Genomic DNA, 23734 nt, shown 5'->3' on the forward strand with positions numbered 1-23734 from the left:
TAGGAACAGGATTCCCATTCTAGCTAGCCACCTGCTGAGACTGAAACCCTGAGCCTCCATTTCTTCCTCTTTGGCCTGCACAGGTCCAGGTTGCTGCTATGGCTGGCTGGGCACCTCCTCCTGCCTCCATTCACCCTAGGCCTCATTCCCACCTCCCACAGCCTGAACTCATGCCCCTTCTTTGGACTACTCAGCTTGTAGCTGCCACACTCTGTCTGCATTATGTATGTGGACATTGACTATTACTGGCAGGCCTGGCCACAGAGCCTAGGCCAAGGATTTACTAGTTTGGTCCTTGTCTAGCTCACACTTAACCACCTCTCCTTTTTTTTTTTTTTTTTTTTTTGAGGCAGGGTCTCCTTCTATTGCCCAGGATCCAGGATAGAGTGCAGTGGTGTGATCAAAACACACTGCAGCCTCGACCTTCTGGGCTCAAGTGATCCTCCCGCCTCCGCCTCCCAAAGCACGGATTCCAGGCGTGAGCCGCCGCTCCCGGCCTCACCTGGCCTTCTTTGTTGGGCTAGGTGGGGACTGGGAAATGCACAGGGCCACTTTCAAATCAAAGTCAGAAGCACTTTGCTCGCTCCACAGAGCCCTCAGTGCTCTGCTGAAAGCAAGGAGGCTTTTTCCAAGGCTCTAGTTTTGCCTCCAGGGAAACTGAGGCACAAGGCAGCAATGATTCCTGGGGGTCCTGCCTCCGCTCCTCTAGGTGAGGAGCCTATTCCAGGGGCTCCACTCTGAAAGCCTAGAGGCGAGGGGCGCGCACTACAATTCCCAGAGGTCCCCGGGCTCAAGGGCGGTCTCCGCCACCCGCCTTCTCCGCACGACGAAGCCGGGCTTACCAATGGGAGCCCGGAGTGGGGCGAGCAGGGGCGGGACGGGGCGGGACTGCGGGGAGGTGGCCGGCGGGCCGCGCCGCGAGCCAGTAGCTCACAGAGCGCGGGGTCTGGACAGCCGCGCGCTGAGGGTCTCGGGGCGGGCGCCGCGGGACCTCTCCGGGCCATGGGTAAGCGGCTCTGCGGCGCGGCCCGGACAGGGGCTCGGCGGCCCTGCAGGGAGGGTCAAGGTGCCGGCGCCGGGTCCCCTCCAGCCCTCGTGGCAGTCGGTGCGCTGTGTGGGGCGGAGAGGGGCCCGGGGTGGGTTTCGGGGCGCGGGCCAAGGGGAGCGAGCCCGGCCCGCGGCTTCAGCGCTCCGCGGCCGGCGCGGAAGGGGTGAGGCTGGGCGTCCGCGCGAGCTTCGAGAAAAGGAAAGACAAAAAGTTTTGGCGGCCAGGGGCTTCCCGGGCGTTTATCTCGAAACTCTTTTCGCCGTCTCTTGCCTGAAATATGCCGAGCCCGGTACGGCTCTGTCGTCCCACTTCCTGCTGCGGTTTCCACCTCGAGCTGGGCTCAGCTAATTTGTTGTGACAGCTGTCGGCAGCCGCCCCTCCGCCCCGTGACATCCCGCAGGTTTCAGAACCGCGGCGCCGCCGGGCACAGACTCCGGGTCCGGAGCGCGCGGCCCTTTCCTCTGCGGCCGCCGTTTCCTGAAAGGGGCTGCGCGGGTGTGAAGAACTTGCTCAATGCGCTTTGTAGGCTCCACTGTTCCTCTTTCGGCCGCGGGCTGCGCCGATGGTCCGGGGAGCCCGGCTTCTCGCCCCCTGCCCCTTCCTTCTCTTCCTTTCTCTCTTTTCCTCTCCTGTCTCTCCGCCCACCCGCCGCAGCCCCGCAGGAGAGGGGTCGCTTCCCTGGTTGCTCTCCTCTCCTGTCCCTTGTGTGTCCCCTTGTCTTCCCTCGGTCTGCAGAAGGGACGGGGTGGCGGCTGGGGAGCGTCGGGGGAAGAGGGCAAGAGCGTGGGCTACGAGCTTGCAGGCGATGCCCGGCTTCGCGCTCGGCGGGAGCTGCGGGCCAACCCGGGCCCGCGCTCCGTCCCTCCGCGGTGTCTAGGGGTCGCCCGGGCTGGGGTCGCGTCACCCTCCGCCCAGCGCCGGCGTGGTGGGGCTTGCGCGGTGCAGGACCCCCGAGGGCCCAGGGGGTCCCAAGGCGCTGCGGGTCCAGTGTCCCTTTGTTTGCAGAGTCTTGGGCCAGTAAGGAGTGCTCCGCGGGCCCCAGGGGAGGACAACAGGTGCCTCTTGCCCCACCCGGGCTCCTCTGGTGGGAGCCCACACGCACGGTGGCGTCACTGCGCCTACAGGCAACGCTAGAGCACAGGAGGGGTGGGAGATCGGGGCTCGAGGGCTTCACCCCGCAGCAGAGCTCAGAGCCCAGTCCAGGCCTTAGGGACTCGCCTGGGGCCTAGAACTTGGTGTGGCAGAGGTAGAAAGGGCCTCCGATAATCTGCTTCTACAGTTGAGAGACGTCAACTGGCACCTCTGAGCCTCTGCCCCGTAGGTGAAATGGGAACACACGAAACCATCTGATGAGCTCTCACTGTCCGTCACTACCAAATGTGGCCCAGACTCAGTGGGGAGGGACAGTCCCATCCTGGAACTGGGGCTTTTAGGACATCCCAGAGCCCGGTAAGAGGGACAGGGAGAGTGGGGCTTGGAAATTGGTAGCCTCACATTCAGTGTCCCCCGCACCTCCTTCCCTTTCTGTACCCTCTGGTGGCTCTTGTGGCCTCAGCTGCTCCCAGACCCTGTCTCTCTCGCCCTCCCCCAGGCTGAGGTGCTGAGGTTGGGCTGTGGCTTGAGCTGCACCTGTGCCCTGTTAGGGAGTGGGGGTCCCAGGCCCATCGCGTTTCTTCTCACTGCTGGCTCCAGCTCAACACTTGGCAGGCCCCCCTCCCCAAACTGCTGAAGCAAGCTCGCGTAGACTCGGCCTGGCCGCCGCTCCCGGGCTGCCGAGTGGACCGGCCATTTCGCCGCTTCAAAGGCTGTCTTTGTTTTGCTCCAGCTCAAGCTTAGAGAACTTAAGCCAACAACCTCAGCCGAGGGGGCGGGGCGGCGTCTGCTGGTTGTTATTGAGGCTGCTGTTACCATTATTGTGGTAATTGACGCAGTGTTCCCAGTCGGTGACTTTTCATGAAAGGAAGTGTCACTTCCTTCCCATCACACCCAGGGTGAGTGGGGCGGGCAGCAGAAAGATGGGGAGGGAGAGAAGGAAAGGGGTGTGTGCCTCCAGCAGACCCTTAAACTTGAGAGCTGTATGGCCTTGTACTAGTCACTGCCCCTCTCTGGGCAACAGGGGTCTGTAAGTCCATTGCGCTCATCCTGCACCCAGGAGGCTGATGTTTCCGGAGCACCTGCTGGGCAGCGAGGTGCCTTGGGGAGGGAGCAGGACAGGCAGGCCTCTGATCTTCTCACTGAGCCTGGCTGTGGTTTGTGGGGGAAGCCTCCTTTCTCTTCTCACTTTTTTCTGCTGAGAACATTGGGCACATTGAGTCTAGCACGCCCATCTTGTAGATGGGGAAAGGGAGATACAGAAGCAGTGACCAACTTGGTAAGAGGTGCAGCCATGCGGTGCTGGAGCCCCTTGCCCCATCTGTCCTCTTGGCCCACTCTCATCTGCTTCCAGCTTGATGTCTGGCAGGGCAGGGGCCCACTGACTTCCCCACATCCACCCACTGCCTGGCCCCATAGCTACCTTCTAGTCCTGGCTAAGCCCCGTGAGACATCTTAAGTTTGTCTTCAGTGACTCTCAACCACCGCCCGACTGCCTTCACCTTCCTGCCTTTGCATACCTGCCTTTGCTTCGCCAGGTTGGTTGGGCCCTGGCCAGAGCTGGCCCCCTACTCTCTCAGGTAACAGGTAGCAGTTTTTTAAATGGAATCTCAGTAGGTATCAACAGGTCTTTCCTCCTTCCTCAAGATTATGGAGATAACACCCCTTATTCAAAGATGGTGGGTCCTCTGGGCCCTCCCCCACCCAGGCCAGGGAAGTTGATTCATAGAGTGTGGGGGCCATGCCCCTTCCCAGCCCTCCCCCTCTCCCCGCTGCTGCCCAGCTCTCTGACCAGCCCCCTCCCATCCCTGAGCCTGGATGCCTTAGCAGTCAACACAGACCTGCTCTTGTTAGCAGAGTGACAGGAGCGATGTGCTGGGAAACTGCACATCTACTTGGGGAAAGGGGACGAGTTTGCATCCTCTGAGCGCAGATAAGGAACTTGAGGTCTCCCTGCTCCCATTAGAAAGAAAAAAATCTCTAGCTCTCAGGGATCAGCGTCTCTCAGGAGTCAGACTACCCTGGTTCTGAATCCCAGCTCTGCCATGGATAAGCTCCGTGGCCCCAGGCAAGTTACTGAACCTCTCTGAGCCTCAGACAGTATATCTGTTATATCTGGATGGCTGGGAAGATTCAGCAAAGCAATGTTGTATGAGATGCCTAGCCCACACCAGCCAGGGCACTGATTTGAGTCGGTGGAGCATGTAACTTGAGAACAAGTAGACCTATGGGAGCATCCTCTACTGGAGGCAGTGACAGACTAACATCTTCAGTGCTGGAGTTTTAGGATCTGGGAGTTGAGCTTGACTCAGACAGGAGCTATGGAGTTAGAAAGAAATCAGACTCATAGCACAGGAAGAGCCTCAGGCAATCCTCCTGCACAGCACCCTGCCGCACCCCCTCTCTGCCTAGTGAGGGACTGGGTCACTAGGAGCCCAGGCTCATCTTCTGGCACAGCCACCTAGCCTGCCTCGGCCCTCTTCCCAGCAGTGAAATGAGGAAATCGCAGGGGGGCTTTTGTGGAGTGAACTACTGTTATCAGGGTTTTTCTAACACCATTTTCTAGCTGCACAAAACTCAAGGAACAAACTAGGAATAAACCTCCCCAAGAAAGCACAGGGGCTTTTTAAGAAGGAACTTCTGAGGACTGCAGAGGGAAACCTGAATTATGGAGACACATGGTCCTGAAAAGAAAGATGCAATACTGTAAAGGTATTATTTCTCCTCAAAGTGGTTTCTAAATTTAAATGCAATCAAAGCCCCAGTAGTGGGGGTTTTTTGTTTGTTTGTTTGTTTGTTTTGGAGACGGAGTCTCTGTCACCCAGGCTGGAGTGCAGTGGCCTAATCTCAGCTCACTGCAACCTCCACCTCCTGGGTTCAAGCAATTCTCCTGCCTCAGCCTCCTGAGTAGCTGGGATTATTGGCGTGTGCCACCACGCCCGCTAATTTTTGTATTTATAGTGGAGATGGGGTTTCACCATGTTGGCCAGGCTGGTCTCGAACTCCTTACCTCAAGTGATCTGCCTGCCTTGGCCTCCCAAAGTGCCAGGATTACAGGCGTGAGCCACCGCACCTGGCCTTTTTTTTTTTTTGAGAAGGAATCTCGCTCTGTCGCCAGGCTGGAGTGCAGTGGCACGAGCTCAGCTCACTGCAACCTCCACCTCCTGGGTTCAAGCGATTCTCCTGCCTCAGCCTCCTGAGTAGCTGGGACTACAGGCATGCGCCACCACGCCCAGCTAATTTTTGTATTTTTAGTAGAGACGAGGTTTCACCGTGTTGGCCAGGATGGTCTTGATCTCTTGACCTCATGATCTGCCCGCCTCAGCCTCCCAAAGTGTTTTTGTTTTTGTTTTTGTTTTTAAAAGGAATGTAACAGAATTATCCCAAAGTTCAGATGGAATATTTTTAAAAGATGAGTAATATTGGGCAACTTGCCCTCTGGATAGTAAGTTGTTTTATAAAGCTACAAAAATTAAAACAGTGTGCACAGGTCCTAGCATCCCACCGTGGATGAAACAGAAGAGAAAGTCCAGAAATAGTCCCAGATGTGTTCCTTATAAGCACTGACATTATGGGGAAAGTAGCATTTTACACCATTGGGGGAGGAGGCCACTCACTGGGACCCCCAACCAATGAGGGGAAAGTATGGCTAGGATCCCTATTTCATCCTGTATACTGGAATAGATTCCAGATGTGTTACAAGTGAGTAATGAGACAATAATCACCATCATCATCATTATTGCTTGCTGGATGAAGAAAGGTGAAGTCTGGATGACATTCTTATGGAGAGCAGTTTTCTTTTTTGCATTTGATCCCCCACTTCTGTTACAAATAAAACATGTAAGGCATTGTGCCAGAAAAGAATCTGCACACACAGGCTGGGAACAAGGCAGTAGTGTGGTGGCTCACAGCAGCATCAGCAGCTATCAGGGGCAAGTGGGTTTCTCCTGCCTCTGTGGGCTGAGTGGAGCTGGGAGACGGGGCCTCCAGCTCCATAAGCCTTTTCCCTCCTCCACAGAGCCAGAAGAGGGACCACCCCACCGCGCAGGTCCTGCCTGCCTGGCTCCCAGCTCTCTACCTCCCAATGCCGGACCTGCATGGCCCAACATCTATGGCAGCGGGTTTCAAGCTTATTTTTTATAGCAGAACCCCTTTTACAAATATAACCCTGATCTGTGAATGATCAGGGAAAGGGAGGGATTAGGGCAGCCAGGGACAAGACAGAGGGCACCCTGGAGACCAAGGGGGAGAGGACTCTCCCTTCTCGCTCATCTAATGCTGCAGAAGTGGGGGCCCAAAGGCCTGCAACCCAGAGGGCCCTGGCAGGACAGAGCACTAACCCTGAGAATGGAGACCGAGTTCATCTGGGGACTCAGCTGGACACAGAGATAGAATGTTTCCCTTTGTGGCTTAAGGCGACAGCTCTAATCCCTTTCCCATCTGGGGTTAAACAGCTCGGATTGGTGACCTCCTTTCCAGGTAACACGAGCACCCAACTCCAGGAGATTTTCCCCCGGTGTGGTCCAGGCAGAGCTTGCAAACTCTGAACCATGCAGAAGGGACTAGGGCCCCTCTCGCCCTGTGGCTCACAACCTGGCTGCCCACTGGGATGCCCTGGGGAGCTTTAAACCCTGCTGCCCCACCTTGGACCTTAAATCAGACTCAGGATGGGGCCGGAGCATTATGCTCCTCCAGGTGATTCTGATGGGCCCTGTCTAACCACTGTATTTTTCTGAAGCCCAAGGTGCAGCGACTTGCCAAGGGTCACATAGCAAGTCTGTGACTAAGAAGCCCCAGTCACACCAAGGAAGACATGGAGAGGGTCTGTCGATGCCGAGGCTCTGGGGCAGCAGGAATGAGGGGAGGGGATGTGTGAGCTGAGGGTAGCAGGCAGTGGGAGAAGAGCCAGTGGAGGAGGTGCTTCTGGACCTGGAAGACTTCAGGAATTCACGGATAGCTAGCAAAGAACTCAAGGATCTTCCTCTCCCATTTCATAGCAGGGAAGACTGAAGCACAGAGTCACAGAGGACTTGGTTGGAAAGGCATCAGTCTGCTGGGTCACTTGTTAGTACCCAGGATTTCTGGAGACTGGTGGGTCAGAGGCTAGCCCAAGAGGGTGGCCCTGGTCTCTTTCTCTTTGACAAGCCTTAGGATTGGTTTCTCTCCAGGCTTACTTGGACTCTTCATGAAGGCCTTGCAAATGTTGATAACCACAGCAGCCACTGGACCAGAATCAGACTTTGTTTTGAATCCTGGTCCCCCAGGGAGGCAAGCGACTTACCCATAACCATTCTGGCTTCAGATTCCCCCTCTTTAAAATGGAATTCCTCTGGGACTGAGGGAGAGAATGTACAGGCACACCTTGCTCTATCATGCTTTGCTTTATTGTACTTCACAAATACAGCATTTTTTACTCATTGAAGGTTTGTGGCAACCCGGCATCGAGCAAGTCTATCGATGCCATTTTTTTAACAGCATGTGCTCACTTTGTGTCTCGGTGTCACATTTTGGTGATTCTTACAACATTTCAAACTTTTTCATTATTATATCTGTTATGGTGATCTGTGATCAGTGATCTTTGATGTTACTATTGTCATTGTTTTGGGGTACCATGAACCCCACCCACAAAGACAGTGAACTAAATCGATAAATGTTGTGTGTGCTCCTCCTCCACCTGCACCATCGACCAGCATTCCCCATCTCTCTTCCTCTCTCTTCTTTGGCCTCCCTGTTGCCTAAGGCACAACAATATTGAAACTGGGCCAATTAACAGTCCTACAATGGTCTTTAAGTGTTCAAGTGAAAGGAGGAGTTACAGGTCTTTACTTTTAAATAAAAAAACTAGAAATAATTAAACTTAGTGAGGAAGGCAGGTCGAAAGCCCAGATAGGCCGAAAGCTAGGCCTCTTGCACCAGTTTGTCAAGTTGTGAATGCCAAGGAAAAGTTATTGAAGGAAATCAGAAGTGCTATTCCAGTGAACACACATGGTAAGAAAGCAAAACAGCCTTATTGCTGATAATGGAGAAAGTTTGAGAAGTCTGGATAGAAGATCCAACAAGCCATAACATTCCCTTAAGCCAGAGCCTAATCCAGACCAAGGCTCTAAATCTCCAATGCTGTGAAGGCTGAGAGAGGTGAGGAAGCTGCAGAAGAAAAGTTGGAAGCTAGCAGAGGTTGCTTCATGAGGTTTAAGGAAAGACGCCATCTCCATCACATAAAAGTGCAAGGCGAATCAACCAGGGCTGGTGTAGAAGCTGCAGCAATTTATCCAGAAGATCCAGCTAAGATCATTGATGAAGGTGGCCACACTACCACAGATTTTCCATGTAGATGAAACAGTTTTGTATCAGGAGAAGATGTCATCTAGGACTTTCATAGCTAAGGAGAAGTCAATGCATGGCTTCAAAAGACAGGCTGACTCTCTTGTTAGGGGCTAATGCAGCTGGTACTGGTGACTTTAAGTTGAAGCCAGTGCTCATTTATCATTCCAAAAAAACTAGAACCTTTAAGAATTATGCTAAATCTACTCACTCTGTGTTCTAAAAATGAAATAACAAAGCCTGATGACAGCACATCTGTTTATAACATGGTTTACTGAGTATTTTAAGCCAACTGTTGAGACCTACTGCTCAGAAAAAAGGATTCCTTTCAAAATATTATTGTTCATTGACAAGGCAGCCGGTCATGCAAGAGCGCTGATGAAAATGTACCAGGAGCTGCATGTTGTTTTCATGCCTGCTAGCACAACATTTATTCTAGAGCCAAGGATCAAGGAGTAATTTTAAGTTTCAAGTCTTATTATTTAAGAAATACATTTTGTAAGGCTGTAGCTGCCATAGATAGTGATTCCTCTGATGGATCCGGGCAAAATACATTGAAAACCTCCGGAGAGCATTTAAGGTACATTCGTGGTTCGTGGGAGGAGGTCAAAATATCCAAGCATTTGGGAGAATTTGATTCCAACCTTCATGGATGACTTTGAGGGCTTCAAGACTTCAGTGGAGAAGACACTGCAGATGCAGTGGAACCAGCAAGAGCGCTAGAGTTAGAAGCAGAGCTTGAGGATGAGACTGAATTGCTGCAATCTCATGATCAAACTTGAGTGGATGAGGAGTTGCTTTTTATGGGTGGGCAAAGAAAGTGACTTTTTTTCTTTTTTTTTTTCTTTCCTTTTCTTTTCTTTTTTTTTTTTTTTGAGACAGAGTCTTGTTCCATCGCCCAGACTGGAGTACGGTGGAGTAATCTTGGCTCACTGCAGCCTCCGCCTCCTAGGTTCAAAGGATTCTCCTGCCTCAGCCTCCCGAATTGCTGGGACTACTGGGACCTGCCACCACACCCAGCTGACTTTTGTGTTTTTAGTAGAGACAGGGTTTCGCCACGTTGGCCAGGCTGGTCTCAAACTCCTGACCTCAGGTGATCCGCCCACCTTGGCCCCCAAAGTGCTGGGATTACAGGCGTGAGCCACCGCGCCCATCCTAAAGCGGCTTCTTGAGGTGGAATCTACTGGCGAAGATGCTGTGAACATTGTCAAAATGACAACAAAGGATTTAGAATGTTACAGAAACTTAGTTGATACAGCAGCAGCAGGGTTTGAGAGGATGGACATCAGTTTTGAAAGTTTTGCTGTGGATAAAATCCTGTCAAAAATAGCATCACATGCATGCCATGGAGAAATCTTTCATGAAAGGAAGAGTTGCCAGGTGCAGTGTCTCATGCCTGTAATCCCAGCACTTTGGGAGGCCGAGGTGGGCGTATCATGAGGTCAGGAGTTTGAGACCAGCCTGGCCAATATGGTGAAACCCCGTCTCTACTAAAAATACAAAAATTAGCCAGGCTTAGTGGCACGCACCTGTAGTCCCAGCTACTCGGGAGGCTGAGGCAGAAGAATCACTTGAACCTGGGAGGCGAAGATTGCAGTGAGCCAAGATCACGCCGCTGCACTCCAGCCTGGGCAACAGAGCAAGATTCTGTCTCAAAAAAAAAAAAAAAAAGAGTTAATGGATGTGGCAAACTTCATTGTTGTCTTATTTTAAGAAATTGCCACAGTCACCCCAGCCCAAGAAACCACCACCCTGAAATCAGTCAGCAGCCATCAACATGGAGGCAAGACATAAGAACATCTACCAAAGCAGGACCACTCAGTGGCCAAGGATTCTACCCTGTGCCTCTGAGTACCACTGGCCCCTGGCTTACACTGGTTTGTGTTTCTTGTTCCTGAGGAGATTCTTTTTCTGTCTGGGATGGAAGGGAAATCTCATAGGTTCCTAACAATAAGGATGTCCTGGGAGGGAGTGAACCAATTCATACTTGATTAACAAAAGAACAAAGGACAGAAAGAAAAGGTTGTCAGAAGACATGGGTTCCTGGTCTGGTATCTGCTGCCAGCCTGCTGTGTGGCCTCAGGCAGTTTCTAGTGGTTGTGGTTTTTGCAGTGGCAGAGGTGTTGCGTTTTTGCAACCATCAGCACATGGTGGTTCTTAGTAAAATACAGCCCATGGCTTCTCCTGCCCACCACGCAGGGTTGTTGTGAGCCTTGCTCATTCCAGCTTGGCACCTGCTGTGTGGGGCATGGGAAGCCTCACCGAACTATCAGGGAGCCCCAGGAGCCACAGGCAGTTCAGCCAGGATGGCTGTGAGTAGCCTAGGGCGAGGGAGGGGCTGCCCGTGGCCAGGGGCCGGAGGAGGCCACCCAGAGGAAGGCACTTGTCAGCAGAGACCTGAGGGGTCACCAGGACCCTTGTAGGTGAGGGGAGCATGTGGCCTTATTAGGGCAGTTAGAACTCTGCAGATGCTCAGGGAAAGGTCAGATATTCCTGAATATTCCCAGAGGAACTACTACCCAGGGACCCCTGTGTTGCTTTGGGGCCACAGCCATGGGATCCTTTAGCTCTCCAGTGAGACTGAGCTGCTTCTCAACTCTGTGTCTGAGCATGGGGCAGATTTTGGAGACAGGATTTCCCCAAGCACCACAGCCCAACCCCGGCCTCCTGTGACTTGACCTCAAGGTGGTTTTGCGTTTCCTTCAAAGATGTGGGGAGATAGCTGGAGCAGAGGAAAGAAAAGGGGCAGGTGTGGAGCGGATGCAGCGGGTTGTGGGGGAGCGGGCCTCTGTGTGTGTGTGTGTGTGTGTGTGTGTGTGTGTGTGTGTGTGTGTGTGTGTGTGCATGTAGCCTATGTGCAGCCAGGGACACACCCCTTCCCCCTGGCCAATTCTTTTTTTTTAATAATAGAGATGGGGTCTCACTACGTTGCCCAGACAGGTCTTGAACTCCTGACCTCAGGTCATCGCCTGCCTGGGCCTCCCAAAGTGCTGGGATCACAGGAGTGAGCCCCTGCACTGGTGCCCTCTGGCAACTCTGATTGGGAGTAGGGAGAGTGCTCCTGTTCCTCCCTGCTTGCATCTCATATGCTCTCTCCCCACCCCTTCCTCCTTCCTCCTTCCCTCTCTCCTTGCAGCAGCCCCTGTCAAAGGGAACAGGAAGCAGTCCACGGAGGGTGACGCCCTAGACCCACCTGCATCCCCCAAACCTGCTGGTGAGCAGAACGGGATCCAGAACCCCATCTCGCTGGAGGTGAGTTGACTCCCTCTGCTGACTCCCTGGGCGCTCTTCCCTGCCACCCTCACCTGTGCTCTGCCTCCAGGTGAACCTGGACACTCCCCAAGCTCTCAGGAGGGAGATATGTTCCTACCCTGGCCCTGCCCAGCAGCCAGGGGACTTACTTGTCATCTGTGGCAGAGAGTTTCAATCTTGGTTTTTGTAGCAGAACCCTTTTTTGAAATGAAGATGACCCACCACCCTGATCCATAAAACAGACAAAAGCTCCAGCCCATGATGTAAAACCACATTCACATCCATTCATTCAGATGCATAACATGGGCGTATAAAGTCACTCGGTGAGACCAGCAAGACTGTTTCGATGAGCACAGAATCTGAAGGGGGAGCTGCAGGCAGCTTTTTTGGAGCACAGTCGGCCCCGGCTTTCATTCATTTTGGCCATTTGCTTTGGTGGCACAGTCTGGAAAAATATCCTGATTCATGCAGAAAAGTGGTTGCAAATGGTAGTTGTCTTTAGCAGCTTGCCAGGAATTCAGAATAGAGGCCTGGAGGAGCAGATTGACTTGAGCAGTTACGAGAGAGCCTTCCTTCTGAGGTCTGCACAGACCAGCCCCAGGGCCCCAGCATGTTATGATTTCATGGGTGATATGTGAGTTCCTATGTTGTTTCTTCTTAGAGGTCTTTAATACCTTAAAAACACTGAGCTATTACAGAAGCTATTTACAACTAACAAAAAAAGTAAAAACACTGAAATAAACTTGAATCAATTATTATTATTTTTTTTTAGACAGAGTCTCACTGTTACCCAGGCTGGAGTGCAGTGGCACAATCTTGGCTCACTGCAACCTCCAGCTCCTGGGTTCAAATGATTCTTCTGCCTCAGCCTCCCGAGTAGCTGGGATTACAGGCATGCACTACCAGGCCTGGCTAATTTTTGTATTTTTAGTAGAGATGGGATTTCCCCATGTTGGCCAGGCTGGTCTCAGACTCCTGACCTCAAGTTATCTCTCTGCCCACCTCGGCCTCCCAAAGTGCTGGGATTACAGGCGTGAGCCACCGTGCCCAGCTGGATCAAATATTTTTGAACACATGGCTGTCTGCGCTGTCCTAGTCCAGATAGTTTATGTCCTGGAAGCTGTCTGTTCTCTGAGCAGGGTATGGGCCCTAGGCTCTCTGCCCCGAGCCACTTGCTGGATAAACGGCATCAGCAGAGATTGCCCCTCTGGGACCCGCAACCAAAAGTCCTGTGCCCCTGACAGCAGTGCGCAATTGAAGCCCAGAGCTTCACCTCCCTGTGCTCAGCACGGCAGGCTGGGGCCACACAGAGGCTCGGGGAACGTGGGCCTCACAGAGCAACCCCACGGCACCAGAAAGCACCAAGCACCTTTGTTCCTTCAGCTTTTCCCTCTGCGGTTATGGGGGAGTCCCAGGGACACTGAGCCTGCCCTCCTGGAGTTCCTAGTCTGGCGGAGGAGCTGACACAAATAGGACACATCAAGAACAAGACAGAGAAGTGACCCTGGCCTGGAGAAGGCTGGGGACTGCTCTCGTGGCAGCCTCTGGAGCCAGCTGCTCTGGGGTACCCAGCCTCCGGGGAGGTCCTGGACTCTAGCTCCTGTCCTGGGGCGCTGAGAGCTGACACCTGTGTCTGTGGAACCCAGGAACAGTCACTCCCTCCCAGAACAGTGGCTAGGTGCTCTCTGGGAAACTGGGGTTGGGGTAGGTACCTTATTGCTCCTGCAGCCAGTGGTTTCTGCACATCCCCAGCAGCCAGCCACCATCTGGGGCCCATCCCAATGCCTCCTGTTCTCTCCCCAGGACTCCCCCGAGGCAGGCGGGGAGCGGGAGGAGGAGCAGGAGCGGGAGGAGGAGCAGGCCTTCCTGGTCAGCCTCTACAAGTTCATGAAGGAGCGACACACGCCCATCGAGAGGGTGCCCCATCTCGGCTTCAAGCAGAGTGCGTCCCTGGGGTGCAGGCAGGGAGGGGGGCCCAGCAGGGGACCCCGCCCAGGCAGGGCATCGGGCAGGCACTCCCACTCTGGGTGACCCAGGTTGCAGATAGAAAGGAGGCCTCCCTCCAGGCTGCCACTGGGCCAGGGGTGCACAGGGCACAGCCTGCCCGTCTATTGCAGTGGCCCTGGCTGGGTGTGTGCTGGTCTGTGCCTGGCCTGTCAGGGCACCAGGAAGGGGTGGCATGCTGTCCCCACCTCCCACAGAGACTGACGGCCAGCCTGCCCCTCTCTCCCCCAGTTAACCTGTGGAAGATCTACAAAGCAGTGGAGAAGCTGGGGGCCTATGAGCTGGTAAGGAAGGCACCTCCCAGTCCTTGCCAAACTGCATATCCCTGGGGTGAGCCTGCAGCGCCGTCCTTGCCTCTGGACAGAGGAAGAGCCAGGATCCCCAGTTCTACCCCTGCGCCCCTGCCTCCCTGCCTTGCCCGCTGGTACTCTGCTGCTCAAAGCAGCTTTTCAGCCTTCCCCATCTGTTCTGCCCGCCCCGTGTTGGGAAAACTGCTTGGGCCAGCAGTCCATGGCCCTAGGAGAGAGAATCGGCTGGCCGCTGCTGGAGCCGCAGAGCAGCTGCCAAACTGCAGTCCTTCGAGTCCCTGCGAGGGCGGCCGGAGCTGCAAGGACCCTGCCGCCAGGGGGCGCCCGCCGGCCGCGCCCTCACGAGGTGCCCTTGCAGGTGACCGGGCGCCGCCTCTGGAAGAACGTGTACGACGAGCTGGGGGGCAGCCCAGGCAGCACCAGCGCGGCCACGTGCACGCGCCGCCACTACGAGAGGTACCGCGGGGCGGGCCCGGGTGCTGGACGCCGCCTACCCTGCGGGGCTTTGGCCGACCTTGCCGGGAGGGCCGGGTGGACTCTGCCCGGAGCGGGCAGGGTATGCGCCGTCCTCAGCGCTGTGCCGTCCTCAGAGCTGCGGGAGCCCAGGCTGGCTGGGCGCACTCACTGAGGGAGCTGAAGCTTTGGGACCAGGAGAGGGCCTTCCTCGGCGCCGGCGGGGAAAGGGGCTCAGAGGAGGCTACAGAGGCCCAGGGAGGGGATGGGCGCCGGCCTCCTGGGGGACATGCGTGGTTCCTCACCAGGTTGGTCCTGCCATACGTGCGGCACCTGAAGGGGGAGGATGACAAGCCGCTGCCCACCTCCAAGCCCAGGAAACAGTACAAGATGGCTAAGGAGAACAGGGGGGATGATGGGGCCACCGAGAGGCCGAAGAAGGCCAAGGAGGAGCGGCGCGTGGACCAGGTAGGCCTGCGGCTGGCTGGGGCCACCCTGTCCCTTGCCTCTTGTAGCCCCCTACCCCACAACTCCCTGTGGCCGCGGAGCTGTCTGCTCAGAATACACAGAACCTGCACCCGGGGCGGGACTTGCAAGGTTCCAGGTTCTCCACAGATGGTTGTGCAAGTGGACTCTGAACTCCAGCCTGCGCCCACCCACCAGGCACCTGAGGCTGTGTCCACTCAGAGGACAGGGCACCTTTGGAAAATTCTGTACAGAGGACTGCAGGGGCTAGCGGGGGACCTGGGCAGGCCTGAAAGTGCCACCTGTTGCTCCTCAGGTCAGGATGTGGGGCTCAGGCAGCCCTGAGGCAAGACTTTCTCTCATTCCAGATGATGCCAGGAAAGACCAAAGCAGATGCCGCTGACCCAGCACCACTTCCCAGCCAGGAGCCCCCCAGGAACAGCACAGAACAGCAGGGCCTGGCCTCTGGGTCTTCCGTGTCCTTTGTGGGTGCCAGCGGCTGTCCTGAGGCCTACAAGCGGCTCCTATCCAGCTTCTACTGCAAGGGGACACACGGCATCATGTCACCACTGGCCAAAAAGAAGCTCCTGGCCCAGGTGAGCAAGGTGGAGGCCTTGCAGTGCCAGGAGGAGGGCTGCCGCCATGGGGCAGAGCCCCAGGCGTCCCCAGCTCTTCACCTCCCAGAGAGTCCCCAGAGCCCCAAAGGGCTGACTGAGAACTCCAGGCACCGGCTGACCCCTCAGGAGGGATTGCAGGCCCCAGGTGGCAGCCTCAGAGAGGAGGCGCAGGCAGGCCCCTGCCCGGCAGCCCCCATCTTCAAGGGCTGCTTCCACACCCACCCCACTGAGGTGCTGAAGCCTGTCAGCCAGCACCCCAGGGACTTCTTCTCTAGACTTAAAGATGGGGTGCTATTGGGGCCTCCTGGCAAAGAGGGGCTGTCAGTGAAAGAGCCCCAGCTGGTGTGGGGCGGGGACGCTAACCGCCCTTCTGCGTTCCATAAAGGTGGCTCCAGAAAGGGCATCCTCTACCCCAAGCCCAAAGCCTGCTTGGTGTCCCCCATGGCCAAGGTCCCAGCCGAGAGCCCCATGCTCCCGCCCACCTTCCCCAGTAGCCCAGGCCTGGGCAGCAAGCGCAGCCTGGAGGAAGAGGGTGCTGCCCACAGTGGGAAGAGACTGCGGGCCGTGTCTCCCTTTCTTAAGGAGGCGGATGCCAAGAAGTGTGGGGCCAAACCTGCAGGGTCCGGCCTGGTCTCCTGCCTTCTGGGCCCAGCCCTGGGGCCTGTGCCCCCAGAGGCCTACAGGGGCACCATGCTGCACTGCCCGCTGAACTTCACTGGCACCCCGGGCCCCTTGAAGGGCCAGGCTGCACTCCCCTTCAGCCCCCTGGTCATCCCGGCCTTCCCGGCCCACTTCCTGGCCACTGCAGGTCCCTCGCCCATGGCCGCTGGCCTGATGCACTTCCCCCCAACGTCCTTCGACAGTACCCTCCGCCACAGACTTTGCCCGGCCTCATCTGCCTGGCACGCACCACCAGTCACAACCTATGCAGCGCCCCACTTCTTCCACCTCAACACCAAGCTGTAGGCCAGCCCATGGTGTTGTATACACTGTGGAGTCGACAGGGGCCTACAACAGGCAGGTACTGCTGCCAGGGGGCTCTGAACTAGTGCCTGCTACCCCGGACACCCGGGCCATGCCCCTGGCTGGGCAGCCTGGCACAAGAAGAAGGCAGTGGGAAAACTGGGTTTATCTCAAGGCAGCAGCCTGAGCCCAGGAGCAGAGGACCCAGTTGTTATAAGGTGCTGGGAGAGGATGGGCAGCTCCCACTGCCCCAGAGCAGAGCTCGAAGCACCCAGGTTACCCATGGAAAATCCAATAAAAAGACACCAGTGTGAATCCACGTAGCCCTGAGGTGTGTGTGGTGTGGGCCTTTGCAACGGCAGGCAAGGCAGGGGTGAGCTTGTGGGTGGGGCTGCCATTAGGGGGCCAAGGAGGTGGACCTGAACGCCACTACCCCACTCAAGAGCGGGCCCAAAGCAAACCTCAGCCTCTGCTGTTTAGGCAGCCTCTGACATCTGTCCTTGCCTTCAGTCCAGTTTCCTAGTTGAGCTTCAGGGAATGCTTGTTGCCTTCCTCATTGTGGAGATGGGGATTGGAGGTCCTGGGAGGGTCGATGACTTGCCCAGGTTCCCCTGGCAGGAGAGGCAGGGAGGGCTGCACAGGCTGTGTGACTCCCGTGCTCTGAGCAGGACCCCAGGCTGTTACCAGTGCCCCTGGGGGGTTGGGGGTGTGACCAGGAAGCCTGAGTTGGTCTGCGTTGGTGGTGGATGTAGATTTCTGGGGCCTGCAGCCGAGCCCTCTCTGCAGCCCCACCCCACTTGCCTGAACCGCATGGACAGACCAGAATGACCACTGGATTGAAATCACCGGAGGTGCCTGGAGGGAAAGGGGAGCAAATCCACTGGTCTGGGCCTGAGTGTCTGCATCGGTAACAAGTCCCTGCGGTTTCAGATGTGGTTGCCCCAGGGCTTATAGAATCCCTGCGGCCTGACGCCCTGCTTCCTGCAGGCCGGATGGGAGCAGGGCCTTGGCTCAGGATGAGGGAGGGTGGGTTCTTTTCAGAGGCACTGTCCCCTCCCTCCACAAGCAGCCTGCACCCAAACAGCTTCACATGTAGTCCTGGAAAAGTGGGGCTACTGCTGGCCAAGCAGAGGGCAGATGTCGGGGCTACAGGTGTGAGCAGGTCAGTGGGTGACACGCACCGCTGGAACTTACCCTGGCCGCTGGGGCTGGGATGCTCATGAACTCCGGCCATGGGAAGGGCCCCCATAGTTTGCAGGTAGAGAGGCCAAGGCCGGGGATGGGCAGGGTCTTGCTTGCCCAAGGCCACCATCCACGATGACAGAACCCAGACCAGGGAATGTGCAGCATGCCTGGCACCAGGGAGTGGGTGGCCAGGCCAAAAGGGCACCCTATCCAGCCCCTGCCCCTGGCCACCTCCTTCAGGAGCAGCCTGTGGAGGAGAGCTCAGGCACCTTCCAAGCGAGGCCTGTGATGGGTGGAGGGGCAAAGAGTGGTGGTCCCTGCTGTTGAGAGCACTCAGGCTCTGCAGGGGCATCTCCCAACCTTCCACCTCCTTCCTTCTGAGAGATGCCAAGATGTCAGCCTGAGCACCTGGAGTGACCAGCCCTGAGCTCCGCACTGCCACATGCGCCCGTGTGCAGTCCATCTCTCCGAGCTGCGGAGGCTCAGTGGATGATAAAGAATGGGGAGGGGCTGGGTGCAGTGGCTTAACACCTGTAATCCCAGCATTTTGGGAGGCCAAGGGGGGCGGATCACCTGAGGTCAGGAGTTTGTGACCAGCCTGGCCAAGATGGTGAAACTCCATCTGTACAAAAAATACAAAAATTAGCCAGGCATGGTGGCGGGCACCTGTAATCCCAGGTATTTGGGAGGCTGAGGCAGGAGAATCACTTGAACTCAGGAGGCAGAGGTTGCAGTGAGCCGAGACTGCGCCACTGCACTCCAGCCTGGGCAACGAGCAAAACTCGGTCTCAAAAAAAAAAGAAGGGAGGAGCTGAGTTCTGCCCACCCTCCAGGCCCTGGGTGCTGGGCCACAGATCACTGGGGTCGGATCCCCTGGATAAAAGGGGAGGTGACCCTGTTGTGTGCAGGGTCCTGCCCAGGATGGGGCAGGGTGCCCTTCATCTGCGAAGCAACATTGGCCTGGCCCTGGCACAAAGATGGGCAGGCGGCCCGTCAGCAGGACTTGAGGGCAGGCAGCTCAGCGCTGTGATCACGGCGCCCTCTGGAGGCCGATCTGGAGAATGCACTTCCCGTGGGACGTCTGTCCTGGGCAGGTGGGCGCCCTGGGCAGGACGCAGGGGACCCTGCTTTGGCACAGATGCTAGAGCCGGATGTAGTCATGCTTCCAGGGCACCCTCTGGGCCCAGTACCCCACAGCCCGGTACTAGCTGTACCCGATTCTCGGAGGGTAGCGTCCTGGCTCACAACCCGCCTGAATGGTGGGGTCCCGTCAGTGCCTCTAATTCCTCAGTGAGCAGAGACTGAGGACAAGTACCAGGGCTGGAGACCTGAGGTTGAGGGGAGGAGGGGACGAGAATGAGTGATCTCAGACGGGAGCACCGCCATGCCCTGGGGCCTCTGGGAAGCACTAGGTTCCACCTGAGGTTGGTGGCACGGGTTTTGGGTTTCGGCGGGACCAGGCCACAAGCTGTGTGAAGATTCGGAGTAGGGGAGAGTCAGGTTCCACCGAGGAGGCGCTGGGCCGGGACAGTCTGGCACAGCAGAGCGGGAGAGGGAGCTGAGGCGAGTGCAGGGAGCCAGGCCAGTGGAAGGCCTGGAGTCCAGGCTGGGTGCGGGGAGCCAAGGACGGTTGGCGGGACTGATGCAGCGCAGTGGGGCTCCGAGAACCGCGGGACTCAAGGAGGTGGCCTGGGGATAAGAGGCATGGCTGATGTTCCCTGTACCTGGGTGCACTCGTGGGAGTGAGTGGAGGAGAGCAGGCCAAGGAACGAAGGGGCTGGGGCGTGGGAATCCTTGGAGTCACCGCCTTTGGGCCAAGGTCAGGCAAGAAGTGGGGAGGAGGGGCTCGGAGTCCACAGCAAGGCCACGATGCAGGGGCAGCAACATGGGCTGGCAGCAACCCCCACCTCGGGACAGCGTGGAGAAGCGACCTGCACTGGAGGGAGCTGAGGGAGTGGTCTCAGGGTGGGCACAGCCATGGGCTGGCAGGGGAGGAAGCAGAGGGGCAGCTGGGAGCCCAGGCAGGGAAGTGAGAGACCTCCACCACTCAGCAAAGGTTTACACTCAAAACCAGAGGGTGGGCCAGGTGCGATGGCTCATGCCTGTAATCCTAGAACTCTGGGAGGCCAAAACAGGCAGATCACCTGAGGTCAGGAATTCGACACCAGCCTGGCTAACATGGCGAAACCCCATCTCAACTAAAAATATAAAAATCAGCTGGGCGTGGTGGCATGCACCTGTAGTTCCTGCTACCAGGGAGGCTGAGGCAGGAGAATCACTTGAACCCAGGAGGCGGAGGTTGCAGTGAGCTGAGATTGTGCCATTGCACTCCAGCCTGGGCTACAAGAGTGAAACTCTGTCTCAAAAAAACAAACAACAGAGGCTGCTGACGGTGGCCTGAGATGTGTTTAATTTTTTTTTTTAAGAGATGGGGTCTTGCAGTGTCACCCAGGCTGGAGTGGTGCTGTGGCTATTCACAGGCAAGACCATCATGCATTGCAGCACCCAAACTCCTGGACTCAAGCAGTCCTCCCACCTCAGCCTCCCAAGCAGCTGGGACTACAGGTGCATGTCACAGCAGCCAGCTAAATGTTTTTAAATAGTTGCCAGAATTTAAAAATCAGATTTCACATAAAAATGTGGGTATCAGGCTTCTCTTTAAAAACCAGAATTTCTGGCCAGGCGCTATGTCTCACGCCTGTAATCCCAGCACTTTGGGAGGCCGAGGCAGGCAGATCACCTGAGGTCAGGAGTTCAAGACCAGCCTGGCCAACACGGTGAAACCCCGTCTCTACTAAAAATACAAAAATTAGCCGGGTGTGGTGGCAGGCGCCTGTAATCCCAGCTACTCCGGAGGCTGAGGCAGGAGAATCACTTGAACCTGGGAGGCAGAGGTTGCAGTGAGCCAAGATCATGCCATGCACTCCAGCCTGGGCGACAGAGTGAGACTGTCAAAAAAAAAAAAAAAGAAGGAAGAAAGAAAGAAAAGAAATCAGCACGTGCTACACATCAGGGCTCCCCCCGCCCCCAGCCAGGGGTCAATCACCTAACAGCACGCACTGCCGACTCAGCTCCAACTGCCTTCTCTCCCTGGGGTCCCGCTTCAGGATACACTGTGAGGGGAGAATCTTATCTGAGGCCTCTGCTTACCCGGTAACCTCTGAGGCTGTTACCTCAGAGGAGGTGTGTCTTCCGTAGACCAAGACAGTAGCTGCTGTGCTGGGTGACGCCAGGTGCATACCCTTCTCTTGGCCTCCGTTCCCTCACCTGTGATATGGAAATGAGTCACTCCTACCTCAAGAGTGGTGGGCATTTAGTGAAAGTGCTCTGTAAACTAAAGTTCTGATGAATGTGGATCATCACCTCCTTCCCCACCAGCAGTTCTGCTCTACCAGCCTGACCGCCCCGTGCCCTGCCCTTTACCTCACTGCTTTTTAACATTCCTGCTCTCCTGCCTGGCTTCTGACTCACAGTCACACTGAACTTTGGATCCTGTCAGCGTCTGAGTCAAGTATGGCAAGTCACTTCCCCCCAGGTATCAACTTTGACTGATGGTGGCTGTCTGCAGCTTGGGGTTGACTCAGTGTGACAGTGATGCAATTGATTAGTAATGTCTGCCAAGGCCACAGGCAGCGGTGCGGAGGCTCACCAGCCACTTAGTTGCCATCTCTGTCTACATGCATGATGATCTAATCGTGCCTGATGATGGTCTGTCTGATGTAGGTCCTGACCTCACTGCCACATCTTAGCCACAGCTCCTGTGCAGAGCTGCCTAGTTTCTCTCTCACATGAGCAACGGTCGTGGAGGAGCAGGTCTTGGATTGGGCAGTCAAATCCTAGAAGTCTGGGTTGGACATCCCTTGGCCTTGAGCTACAGAGTTTGATCCCTGGGTAGTCGTCAGGGAGGCTGCCTCTTGGGAGAAACCCAGGTAGGCTGTCCAAAAACCAGAAAGGTCTTTCCACAGCAGCTGGAGAGGGATGATCTAGGATCCACACCAATAGGATAGAGTACAAGTGGAACAATTCTGGTGTCATTTGTAGAGTAACTGCAGTGCTTTTGAGCTGGGGCCTGTGGCCTTGAGTATGGGGATAATCAGTAGATGATAAATTTTTTAAATCATTTCAAGGCCGGGCACGGTGGCCCACGCCTGTAATCCCAGCACTTTGGGAGGCCGAGGTGAGCAGATTGCCTGAGGTGAGGAGTTTGAGACCAGCCTGGCCAATATGGCAAAACGCCGTCTCCATTAAAAATACAAAAATTAGTTGGGCATGGTGGTAGGTGCCTATAATCCCAGCTACTTGGGAAGCTGAGGCAGGAGAATCGCTTGAACTTGGGAGGCAGAGGTTGCAGTGAGCCAAGATCACGCCACTGCACTCCAGCCCGGGTGACAGGGCGAGACTCTGTCTCAGGAAAAAAAAAAAAAAAAAAATCATTTCAAATTCCAGCTCTGATCAGCTCACCCCTCTGCATAAACCTGGTCCATGACCTTCCACTGCCCTCAAGTTAAAACCCAAATGCCTCAGTCTGGAAGGCTCTTCATGGGCTCTGCTTCCTTCCCCAGGCTCCTGGCTCACCTCCACCCCACCCTCCACCACCCACAGCACCCAAACCCCTGCAGTTTCTGTCCTGGCTGATCCCTGAGGCCCCACTCCAGCTCCCTGGCCTGCCTGGCTGTCCCTCAACTCTAGAAGGACATGCCACTCCTTTCACCTGAAAAACATGTCACTGCTCCCACTTTTCCTTCCAGCCTCTCAGAAATTTCTTCCTCCAGGAAGCCTTCCTGGCTTAGGTACCCATCCGGTGTGCCCCTACAGCACCCAGTGCTTCTCCACCCACCACTGTGGACCCATGACTTCCTGCATCCCTGCCTTCCCAGACTGTCAACTCCCTGAGGGCAATTCACGATTCCCGTTCACCACCAACCCCAAGTTATACCTAGCCCCATACGACAGGGGTCCCTTCCTTTTTTTTCTTTTCACCTAAATTATTTTGGTACATGTGCCCACTAGCAACATTCAGAAACATCCCTGGTATTCCTCCGCGTCCCAGTGGTTCCCAGAGGGCTCCTGCATGCTCAGGAGGCAGCCCCAGGTTCTTTCCCACTGCATTTGCCCAGATCGCTCTGGCCCTGGGAAGGAGCGGCTCTTCCCACCAATAACCTCCGCCACATTCCCATCTGGCTTTGGAGAAGGGAGAGAACCCACCCTTGATTCTTCCTTCAGAAATACAGCCACACCCCGTCCCTTCCCCTCCCCACCCTGCACACACCCATGAGACCGAGCAGGGACATTTAATAAGGTTTTGCTAAAGTTTCTGGAAAGCAGCAGAAGGGACTCAAAACAAGGACACAACCCACAACTGCTTCTTGAAGCTGCCTCAACCCCACCTATGCAGCACATGCCACACCCAGTTCCTGACGTGGGTCCGCATCAGAGTCTAGACCTCCAGACACCACCTGCAGCTCCAGGAGGCTCCACATGTTGGAACTCACTACTCAGAGAAAGGAGGAAGGCTCGTTTTCCTCCACCCTCATTGGCGGCTTTTCTCTAAATCCTCATTTCTAGGATCAACCTCCTAGCTGTTGGTCGACAGTGCCTGACCAATGGTGAAAATGTTTGAATATCTCCTCTGCTGAGAAGCAGCCATCCAATCAAAATGGTGGGTTTGGGTTGACTTCTGCCACTCCCCCACACTGACCCCCGCAATATGTTGAAGTCCTAACCCCCAGCACTTCAGAATGTGACCTTATTTGGGAATAGGGTTGTTGCGGGTGTAATTTGTTAAGATGAGGTCACAGTGGAGTAGCGTGGACCCTCATTCACTATGACCGGCATCCTTGTAAGGAGACAGCTGTGTGAAGACATGAACACAGGGAGAGTGCCACGTGAAGACAGGACTGGAGCGATGCAGCTGCAAGGAATCCCGAGATTGCCAGCAAACCAGCCACAGCCAAGAAGAGGCAAGGAAGGATTCCCCTCCAGGAGCATGGCTCTGTCAACACTGTGGCCTCCAGAACCGGGAAGGA

At 55.8% G+C, this 23734-nt stretch overlaps 3 protein-coding genes across 9 annotated transcripts; 2 read left to right on the top strand and 1 right to left on the bottom strand.

Moving 5' to 3' along the window:
* The first annotated feature begins 886 nt into the window (after positions 1-886).
* ARID5A (AT-rich interaction domain 5A) lies at positions 887-16838 on the top strand. Of its 7 annotated transcripts, none has more exons than XM_004031434.5 (7): positions 887-1006; positions 11598-11713; positions 13517-13655; positions 13949-14001; positions 14384-14481; positions 14787-14946; positions 15312-16838. In XM_004031434.5, the coding sequence occupies exons 1-7, from the start codon at positions 1003-1005 to the stop codon at positions 16524-16526; spliced, it is 1785 nt and encodes a 594-aa protein (XP_004031482.3). In that variant the 5' UTR covers positions 887-1002; the 3' UTR covers positions 16527-16838. The 7 variants fall into 7 exon arrangements, with proteins under 7 accessions (XP_004031482.3, XP_055234553.1, XP_055234554.1 ...); XM_055378578.2 differs by having other exon boundaries at positions 900-1006; positions 14225-14481; XM_055378579.2 differs by having other exon boundaries at positions 911-1006; positions 11601-11713; positions 14225-14481.
* LOC109025785 (collagen alpha-1(I) chain-like) lies at positions 1013-5170 on the top strand. The gene has a single exon (XM_019021508.4). The coding sequence runs from the start codon at positions 1562-1564 to the stop codon at positions 2180-2182; it is 621 nt and encodes a 206-aa protein (XP_018877053.3). The 5' UTR covers positions 1013-1561; the 3' UTR covers positions 2183-5170.
* LOC134756764 (uncharacterized) lies at positions 16837-22160 on the bottom strand. Its single transcript, XM_063695553.1, has 2 exons — positions 20859-22160; positions 16837-19397 (listed from the first exon to the last, which is right to left on the bottom strand). Exon 2 carries the CDS (start codon positions 18328-18330, stop codon positions 17077-17079), a length of 1254 nt encoding a protein of 417 aa, XP_063551623.1. The 5' UTR covers positions 18331-19397; positions 20859-22160; the 3' UTR covers positions 16837-17076.
* Between the last annotated feature and the right edge of the window lie 1574 nt (positions 22161-23734).

This window comes from Gorilla gorilla, chromosome 12 (assembly GCF_029281585.2).
Source record: "Gorilla gorilla gorilla isolate KB3781 chromosome 12, NHGRI_mGorGor1-v2.1_pri, whole genome shotgun sequence".
NCBI classification, from domain to species: domain Eukaryota; kingdom Metazoa; phylum Chordata; class Mammalia; order Primates; family Hominidae; genus Gorilla; species Gorilla gorilla.